The 10,860-nt window shown below is 35.6% G+C and overlaps 1 protein-coding gene across 1 annotated transcript; it reads right to left on the reverse strand.

Moving 5' to 3' along the window:
• Positions 1-200: 200 nt before the first annotated feature.
• LOC117692389 (uncharacterized) lies at positions 201-6,573 on the reverse strand. The gene is made up of 3 exons (XM_066073769.1): positions 6,492-6,573; positions 4,127-4,332; positions 201-1,875 (listed from the first exon to the last, which is right to left on the reverse strand). Exons 2-3 carry the CDS (start codon positions 4,329-4,331, stop codon positions 881-883), a joined length of 1,200 nt encoding a protein of 399 aa, XP_065929841.1. The 5' UTR covers position 4,332; positions 6,492-6,573; the 3' UTR covers positions 201-880.
• Between the last annotated feature and the right edge of the window lie 4,287 nt (positions 6,574-10,860).

The following is a 10,860-nucleotide window of genomic DNA, read 5'->3' on the forward strand; positions in this document are numbered from 1 at the left end:
AGACATATTTGGAATGCATCCAAATGTAAAATGTACATGTTTAAACTGAAACAATCGCTGTAACAATACAAACAAGCCCCTAAATGTCTATTTATCTAAACATGTAAACATCCACGTACACTTCCCTTGACAACCTTAGGTGCCACCTCAGTTAGTCCTAAACCGTGCTAATTAAGTGATCATGAAATATGTCAGCCCTTTTAAAAGCTGGAGGTAAACAATTGTTCTACTGAAAAATATTCTTCACACATTTCTTGCCAAAGAAACCAAATTAAAAACATGTGAACACACCTACATCTTGATGTTAAATACCTTGTAACACCAGTTACACATCTTACAACTTAATCCCAATTACTTTTTCGAATATGGGGGTGCCACCTCAGATAGTCGCCCCTTAATATTAAAATTAAACCTGGAACATGATAAATCTTTGTCATAAGACTTGTTAAAAAAAACCTGAAAAGTATATAAACTATCAAGATGATAAATCATCAACTCTCAACACTTAGGGTCTCATGCCCTATATTGTAAACATCTATTACTTCAATACAATGTACTTCTTCCCACTTTACTCTAATAAAACAAAAGGAAATTGCAAGATTTCAACATCATGAAAATACAGAGCCACCAACACTGGATACTGCCTCAGTCAGTTATCCATTATCAGTAGACCCTATATGACAAATATCCTACATTGTATATGTGTTAATCTTGTAAAACAGCTAACCTGACAATATGAGATTTAAACCTCATACAGACACCTGAATGTTAAAAAGATTCAAATACCTAGCCAGTAATAATGGATACCGCCTCAGTCAGTTATCCATTATTACTGGACCCTAAAAAACAAATATCCCAGAACATTATTGTGATTTAGAAACTACAATGTTGGAAACAAGGACACCCTGATATATCTCTGAAATGACTCGGAGTGCCATCTTCCCATAACTCTTATTTGTGAATCTGAGAAGCCCTGCAGGTGAGCCTGAGTTGCCGCTCCTATTCTGAAACTGTGTGCTTTGAATTTATGACTGTCCAACTTTGAGAACTTCAGAGCCGATTTCAGCACCTTGCAGAATTCTGAACGGGATATAGGCCTTCCAGAGCCATAGCAAAACAGAGGTCCATCCTTCACACCTCTCACTTTGAGATAATTCTTCATGATTTGCACAGGACAAAATTTGCGGATTGGCTGAGGTTTGATTTCCAGATGCACAGGATTTTTCCCCAGATTATGCTTGAAGTTGGTCATTGTTATGATCATACAACTTGCTTTGGCTATTGTCTTGAAGGATACATTACTCAAAAGCAGCAAGTTTGGGTTAGAATGGGAGCGAACTGTGATTTCTCCTACTCGGAGGAAAGCATAAAATGCTATTATAAACATAGCCATGAACAAACATCTTTGGTAACTAGAATTGGCTACACGAGGCACTGCTACTAAAAGGTTTTCCAGGATATCCAGAGTAATAGGCTGCCTCACATCAGGAGAGCTGGCCAGACGCTTTGCCCCACTTAACATTTTCTTTATCAAGAAATGATTTGAAAAGTCTGGAATATTAGACATTTTAAAATAATATGCCAGCGCTGCCAAGTATGTTGTTATCGAGCTTGGTGCTTTGCCTATACTAAATAGATAGGAAACGAAACTAATAATGTGTTCGAGAGAAACATCCTTAATACTGCATGTATTGTAATAACTTTGCATGAATGTCTGAAAACAATTTAGGGCCTGCTTGTAGACAATCTTTGTATTAGGGGCTAAAGCTGCCTCAATCAAGGTAACAGCTGTGTTTTGGATAGCTGCAAAAGGTGGCTTGGTATGGCTGTTGGTTCGTCCTCGCTGTCCAATGACACCTCCAGAAATTTTTTGACCTGTAACCGTGAAAGTAAATCAGGTAGAGTATTGAACAAACCTGGAATGTGTTCTGCAGAAAACAATATATTGTACTTCATAATTGCCAACACTAGTCTTCTAACCAAAATCATGATTTTCGAATCCTTTGATGTCTGTGCATTTACTATGTTGACCACTGCAGTATTATCAGAATGGAAACTCACACATGAATTCTGCAAAACGCGGCCCCATACTTCCACAGCTACAACAATTGGAAATAATTCTTTCAGAGTAATATTATATTCTTTCATACTCTCTGGCCAAGCTCCATAGAACCATTTTCTTCCAAACACAGCTCCAAAACCCCAAGAGCCAGCAGCGTCAGTATATAAATGTAACTGCTCTGATGTCTTCCAAACGTGTTTAAACAATATGGATTTCCCGTTGAAATGATTGATGAATAATGACCAAGCCGCTAAATCTTGCCTACTCTCTTTAGTAAGATCCTTGTGATGATGTGGCTTCGCAATACCTTTTGTAAGGTCTATAAGTCGTCTTAAGAAAGTGCGTCCTGGTATAATCACAAGACATGCAAAATTAAGCAGTCCTATTAAAGACTGAAGTTCTCTTAGGCAAACTTTGCGTTTGTATTTCACTGCATCTATTGCTTTTTGTAGCTTAACCAATTTGTCCTCAGGAAGCCTAATTTCCATCGCCACAGTGTCAATCTCAATACCCAAGAACACTAACTTTGTATTTGCCTGAAATGTCTTTTCCTCCTTTAAATAAACACCTAAGCTCTCACAAATAAGTCTGAAAACTAACAAACTCTGATTACAAATTTCTGATCCATGTGGACCGATAAATAAGAAATCATCCAAAACATGTACTATGTGTGGAATGTGACCCTTAACCCTACCAATCCATTCTAGTCCTGACGAAAATTTCTCAAAAATAGAACAAGAACTAGCGCAACCCATGGGTAAGCATTTATCAAAGTAAAAGCAACCATCCCACTGAAATCCCAGTAATTCATGATCCTCTCTGCAAACAGGTACGATGCGAAAAGCTGATTCAATGTCAGTTTTGGCAATCAGGCAACCCTTACCCAATGAAACAATAATATTCATAGCATCATTAAGAGTAGCATAATGGACTTTTGTAAACACTTCTGGTATAAAATCATTAATAGAACTGTTTTCAGGAAAAGATAAATGGTGTATGAGCCTAAACTGACCCTCTTCTTTTTTTGGAACAATACCAATAGGGGATATTTGGAGATTATCAAAAGGGAGTGAAACAAAAGGTCCCACTATTCTGTGAGCCTCGAGCTCTTTTTGTAGTTTTTTGTTCACAATAACAGGGTTCTGCAAAGCCGACAAAAGATTTTTAGATGACCTGAATTGTCTTGGTCCCTCATAATGCAATTCAAACCCGTAAGTAAAACCTGCCACCAGATAATCTGCCATAGCAGTATCATAGCCCTTTAAAAAATATTTCAAAACTTCGGGTCTTACTTGGGTTACAATTTCATTGTTGTTTTGTTGTTCCCAAAGAAGAGTTGACACTTTGGTTCTTAACGACTGCTTGGGTTCTGCATTTTGTTTTAGGGTGGTTTTTCTTACATTCTGTACAGATGTGCTGAAATTTGCAGCGCTCAAGCTTGCAACCTCCCTCTCTATTGTAAGACCAGCAGATACCTCTTGGTAATTGGTTTGTAAAAGCTGATCTTTGTCCAGGCCTTGTACGAAAGGAACGAAAGGACTGCTTGTTTTCTTGTCTGGATCTCTGGGCCTGCAGCATGAACTCTACATTAATTTTACCCCATGGAGTACCCCTTATCTGTCTATCCATTCTTATTTGCTTATCATATGTTTGTCATGACACATTTCCTGATGCAGCCATGTCACGTACTGTCTCTGCATGTTTTGAGATTTGGTGTTGCATTTGGAAATTTCTCAGCATATATGGCAACAAAGCGCAAGAAAGCTGTCGTCCATTGAAAAATGGAGTTAATAGACTGTTTGGCCTTTTTTGGTACTACCGATATGTTGTCATTCTTCTCGAGTTTAAATGTATAGTTGCTACTGTCTGGACAAGGAACCAAGTTATTAGGGAGCAGTACCGCAAGATCAATAAACTGATCCTCCCATATTTTCTGTTTCAACTTCTGAGGAACCATAGCCGAAATAGGGGTTGACCAAGTAAAAGTATCTATTGCCTCACTGGAAGCATACTCATCATTTGACCTTTCTATCTCTTTAAATGTAATCTCTGAATCAGACTCACCATCCAAACTCTGGGGGGACTCGCTCCTGTCTGGAATGGCGGGGACAGCTCTGTCCTCTAATGCTTCCAACACCGCCTGTGTTACTCTCTCTACCAATGTTTCCTCCTGATGATCAGAGCTCTGACCTTTTTTGGACTTTGCTCCTTTTCTTTCCGCCGAACCAGCTCTTTTTCTTTTCACACCAACTTTTGGTCTAGGCATCATGCTGTAAAAAACTGTACCCTACAGCTGAAGTTCTCTATGACTTAATGTTACCAACCCTTATTCTTGATACATTGCCTAATCAATAACAGTAAATTTCTACAGGATCTAAAACCCAACTTGAACTTTATCCTAAACCCCAGTGAGTCCTTCCAATGTGTGAACAGAGATTAAAATTTTTGGATTTATTTGTGCCTATTCATGCCTTTTAACAATTGGAATCACACCATCAAACCTAAATTTATAATACATCAAAAATTTTATGTCATTCAGGAATGACTTAAACCATTGAAAAATGTAATGTAAGTACAAGAGTAATGGCAAGTACATGTACATTGGCTCCGTTAACCACAAGTTTCTGACCTACAATCCAAAACACAAATATGCTAAGCCAAATATGCTATTAAACACATATCCCATGATTCGAAATAATGGTTACCAAACATACATATTTAATCAAACTTTTAGAAATTGATAACCTACAACTATACCATACATGTAGACCTAGCAGCTTACCATAAAAGAACTCAAAATTTAAACCTATCTATACATCTTTGTTCACAAAGCTAACCAAACTTGTACTGCAAACTCAATATGCATGCAAAGTATGTATAACTCATCCCACATTAAGGTAACCACCTAACACTCAACCATGTAGAAGCTAATTATCTCAACACCTCATGGACTAGTCACACTGGATATGATAACTGATTACTAAGCCATATGGTGACCAATAAGTAAACATATCATAACACCACCACACTGGATGAAACATCATATTAGGTAAACCGCCAAACATAATCCAACTACATCGGATATTACAACGTTGCACCTAAACCATAAAGGGGGTTCCTTGGTAAGCCATATATCATAATCCAACCATACTGGACATGACAACATAGCACCCAACCATAAGGGGGCTAAATGGTTACCAGAAGATCCAAGCATGCTGGACATAACAACATAGCACCCAACCATATAGGGGCTCTTTGGTAAGCCATACCCATGTATATCATAATCAAACCAGACTGGATATGAAAACATAGCACCCAACCATATAGGGGCTAAACGGCTACCATATGATCCAAGCATACCGGATATTACATAACATAGCACCCAACAAACTAGGGGCTATTTGGTTTACCAAGTATCATAGTCCAACCATGGGGGATATCACCATATAACACCCAATAGTATAGGAGCTAAACCGTCCATCATATATTAGTACATACAGATATTGGCCAAAACAACTAACCTACACTCAAGCCTATGGCAATGGACCATGCGCAACACCTGAGTCCAAATGATAGTAAATATTTTATATCAACAACATGAACAATATGATTAAAGTCACTACAATTTAACCCTACTTGGTATAATACCTATGTTCAGTGTATGTCGTACTAGAACAAACTGCGAATATCAACTGTGAATCTAAACTTATATAATTGAACCCTTTATGTTTGTGACATTTTATATACTATTTTTCTCCAGCACTAAACACTGAGCTTTCATTTTCCACAAGCTAATGAAGCTATAGGCTATTAAGTCCTGAAACCACTGATGCTCTGACACTGTTGTAATACTTAGGGTAGCCCTGAGTCTCATTCAAATGCACACCATCCTCACAAAAAAACCTTAGCTTTATTTTCAGGTGACCAAAAGCCAGCATGGCGCCAGAATCTGACTCCTGACAAAAAATCTCTTCCTAGCCTCTCATCCAAAAGCCTGTTAACTAAATCTACCCTAGAATTGAACCACTCTGAGTCAACAGCAAATCTACCTGGTTTAGTGGGAGGCTTCCTGTGCAGGATTTGGTATAGGCAAACTCTGCGCACTCCCCGACCTCGAAGCATCTCTGTAAAGTCAACTATTTTATCAACTAAATCATTTACTTCTACATCAATACTGCAGAGATCGTTAGAGCCTATTTGCAAACACACTAAAGCTGGTTTAAACTTACCCACCTCCCGGATACCTCTCTGAGAAAGTCTATCAATCGTGCAACCCGAATAACCTCTGTACACAACGTGTTCACGGTCAAGTCCTAAGTTAGTTGTAAAATTCACTGAGTGATTCAAAAACCTATGCAAGCGCACGATGAATGAATGTCCGAGAAACAAGATTGTATTCTGCATGTCCCAAATAAATTTAGATACTCACAAAAAAGAACAACACCTGCCAAAACTTCCGATGCAAGCTAATTTGGAGCCAAAATTGAAATATTTAGGATCAGGCTAATAGCATGAAAATGCTCTTACCGGTATGAGTATAAATACCCCAAAAGACCCTTTAAATCCTCAAACTGTACAAATATGACTAATTAAATGTAACATAGTAAAAAACTATATAATACCTAAACTATAAGTATTTAGATCACATAAATTCCTTTATATACATGTACATAAATACACTTATCAATATAGTAAAATACATATTCGCTGAATATTAGGACAATAGTAAGTTTATTCCTGAATATTAGGACAATAGAAAGTTTATTGTACGTTTTTCACAGAAACTATTTCGCCTCGGGAGATAAACTATACATCGGCATCATAGCCAGCAAATATGTATATTATATTGTTTTAGTTATTTGGTTATAAAGATAACCTGAACTTGGACTCATCTGTTTATGCAAATTTATTATTATATGATTAAAAACCAACCAGAGTAACATTTTGCTAACATCATGTCACCATCTCTGTATTAATTTTCTCCTAGAGCTAGATATTTGTTCATGTGCTTAAATTGTAACTGACCAATAATGCATTTTATATAAAAATATACCAACGGCAATATTTACAGTCATGTGGTATTGCAGACACGTTTTGATTGGTTTTATAACAATTATTGTCAATTTGAATCAAATGAGAAGAATGGAAAAAATCTAATACATTTACTCACCACTTTCAGTTCCTTATTTACTTGGCAATTACAAAGTTGTGCATTATCTACTAGTATATTGAAATTCATACGAGAATGGAGATAATTTCAAAAATCAAAGATGAAATGAAGAATAGAAATCTTTCTTCGTAATAGGAAGAACTGAAAGTAAATCATGGATTATAATAAGAAGCGCCGTGGTTTTCAACAACACACACTCCTGTTGAGTTCCGCTTACAGTAGAAACTTCTTGGACAATATTCACAGGGCGAAAAACAATCTTTAAGCAAGTCCTTAAAGGTCGCTTAAAGGTGGCGTAAAGGTGGCTTAAAGGAGATACAATCTTTAAGCCACCTTTAAGTCACCTTTAAGCTGAGCTTATAGGTCCTTAATGTCCAAACTTCTTTAAGTCACCTTTAAGCCATCTTTAAGCTACCTTTAAGCATCTTTCAGTGGCATTTACGCTCCCTTTAAGTTGTCTTTAAACCATCTTTAAGTTCCCTTTAAGTCAGGTTTGATCAAACTGAACAATAAAAACATGTATTAAATGCAAAAGCTCTTTTATTGGGAGGGGAGGGGGTGATCTGAGTGATGATATAATTTCCAAGGAAGGGGAGGGGATGTTCCAGGCGGGTTTTTTTTTTCGTGCCATTAAACACATATCGCTATCATCAACACCGCTCCGATAGACACAGATTGCCGTTATAAAATTCTTTATAATTTTTTTTTTCAAAATTATTCAAAATTATTGTAGGGGTGAGCGCAGTCTCTGTATCTAAATTTGTGTATGAAATTGTATTTAATTATGTTTGTTTCCTATTATAAATTAATCGGTGAAATATCTCTCTCTCTCGCTCTGTCTCTCTCTCTTAGTTCATCCGGTTATTAAACAAAATAAAGATAATGAACTAAAACTGCATGCTTAATTTAATAATCGGTTGAAGGTATGTATTTTTTTCAATTTTAATTATTTCTAGGTCTAATTCTAGATCTGCTAGATACATGTAAAAGATGGAAAATACTCTCAACTGCCTTTGTTATATCGGGCAGGATATTACTGCTTTGTTTGTCTAGACATTGTTTTGTTCGTTTGTGTATATCTAATTAGAGTCTATTGTTTGTCCAATTTAAGAAAACCCCCGGAACTAACACAGAATATACAAAATATACACAACAGTTGTGTCTTGTGCCCAGGTGCATGTTTGTGTTTATCTAATTAGAGTGTATTGTTTGTCCAATTTAAGAAAACCCCCGGAACTAACACAGAATATACAAGATATACACAACAGGTGTGTCGTGTGCCCAGGTGCAAGTCAGTGTTTCTAAAGGCGTTGAATCTTAGTATGTACGTGTATACGATAATTCTAGTGAATAAAAGTTTATTTACATTTGTAATTCATTTTCAAAGAATTATTTCCCAACTCTGTGTTTTAAAAATGTTACGTCTACAAATTAAAGATACATGTATGTAAGAGTAAAATCTAGAGGCTAATTAATTCCTGTACCGGTGATCATAAATAGGGGTTAATTGTTAAAATATATGTATAAGAGTAAATATGTCACATACCCGGCCTGGTACATCATACAATTGTATGTACAAGTATATGTATACATCATTTGCAATTGCCACATGCAGTAAATACGTCATCCGTTATTGGTAATATTGTTTGTTATAGAATTGATAGTCTAAAAATCATGTATACAAGTAAATGTTTAAACATACTGGAACGGCGCCGTGATCATGAACACCGGGAAAATTGCGTAGAACTAATACCCTAATAGTTTCAATGCATTTAATAAAAGAATTGATTTCATCTTCTTCCTTGCATTTCATTTAGCTGTGAATTAGATGAACGTTTATCTACTCGGTTTAAATTTATTTACTAAATAAGCCTAACGGTTTTCATTATGGTATAATATATTTTTTTTCACTAAAGACCAAGTTCCGTATTTCATTCTAAATATATACATGCATGTAATTTATGAATTAGATATGATTGATTGTTACAATTTGAATGGAAGTCAAAATCTTTTCAAGTAAAAAAATACACATTGAATACATTGATTCAATATTCACTGATATATAGAAAATAAAAACCTCCTTAAATATGTAAGTAGCTGTGGCGCAGAGGAAGCGAGGTGATGCTTGTAAACGAAGAGCCCCGGGTTCAATCCTTGTCTTGGGCGTTATGACTATTTTTTTTTTCATTTTATTTTCTAGAACAAAAACCGTTTTTAATACCTTTTCTATCAATATCATATAGTTAATATATTTTGTTGGTAAATTAAGCACAATATTGAATTAAAAGATTTTTTAATGGCTTAAAGGTGGCTTAAAGGTGGCTTAAAGATGGCTTAAAGGTAGCTTAAAGGTAGCTTAAAGAAGTTTGGACATTAAGGACCTATAAGTTGTCCTTAAAGGTGGCTTAAAAGTGGCTTAAAGATAGTCTTTAAGCTGCCTTTAAGCCATCTTTACGCTTTCTTTAAGCCATCTTTAAGCAACACATATAGCTTAAAGGTAGCTTAAAGGTGGCTTAAAGATCGTCTTTAAGCTACCTTTAAGCATCTTAAAGCTATCTTTAAGGAGAACTTATAGATGGTCATTCATCCTGTGATTTCGACGGCATGTTACATTGGTCAGCCGGGAGGGCTTAGATGAAACAATACAAAATTCTAATGTCGTTTAAGCATTCCTAAAATAAAAAAAAAGGTTATGTAAATGAATGATTGTTTAAATGATAGAATGTTACACTTTGCCTATCACTGTTAAAAAGAAATGTATCGTTAAAGGATATGCGTCAATTTGAGTGACGGGAAAAATGCATGCGTTTGATAACTTACAAAAGTTACCGCTATGCTGTTAACACCTTTTGTATTTAGAACAAAATTTACCCGTGACACTGAACTGTATAACAATCCGAATTTGAGAACCCAAACTCTAAGTAAACAACATTCTTAAGCATGTAATCGAGACGGAAATGCAATTTGGCAAACGGCAACGGCCACCTGATTTCCCGCGGACATGCACAATGAGGTCGATTTTGCTCTCCCTTTATCAAAATTCATAGATATGTTTTTAAAATTACATGTAAACAAAAACTTGCGTTTTTCCTTTCATTCAGATTTGCTAAAAATATAACGTGTATAGCTTTAAATAAATATTTATAAATCAAGTTATTAAAAGTATTCTTGTTACCATTTTTCTTAATGTTATTGCAATCATGCTCATTAAATTAACTGCTAGATTTCAAAAACAAAGACAAATTTGGTAGATCAATTTTGCATATGTGTTAGATGTTCTTTTTAATATTGCAAATACCTTATTTAGTTTTCTATTTAAAATAAATATTCTACCTGGACTAGAACACCTTTTCCTGACTATTACAATTTGTATCTCCTCCCAACCTTGCAATTACTCACTTCTGTTAACAGATTGTTTTACGACATGTCACGTGTGGAGTTGGAAGTGAGGGGATGCAGAGTTTTTGCCTTTTGACTTTGTCGTAAATAGAGGCTGAATATTCAAACATTTTACCAATCAGATCTCACTTATTTTTTAATGATTCATATTTTACAGTTTGAACTTTTGTGGTAGAAAGAAAAACTCATTAAATAAAGGTTTAGAATTTTCATTAATTTTTACATACAG

This window comes from Magallana gigas, chromosome 10, assembly GCF_963853765.1.
Source record: "Magallana gigas chromosome 10, xbMagGiga1.1, whole genome shotgun sequence".
In the NCBI taxonomy this organism is placed as follows: Eukaryota; Metazoa; Mollusca; class Bivalvia; order Ostreida; family Ostreidae; genus Magallana; species Magallana gigas.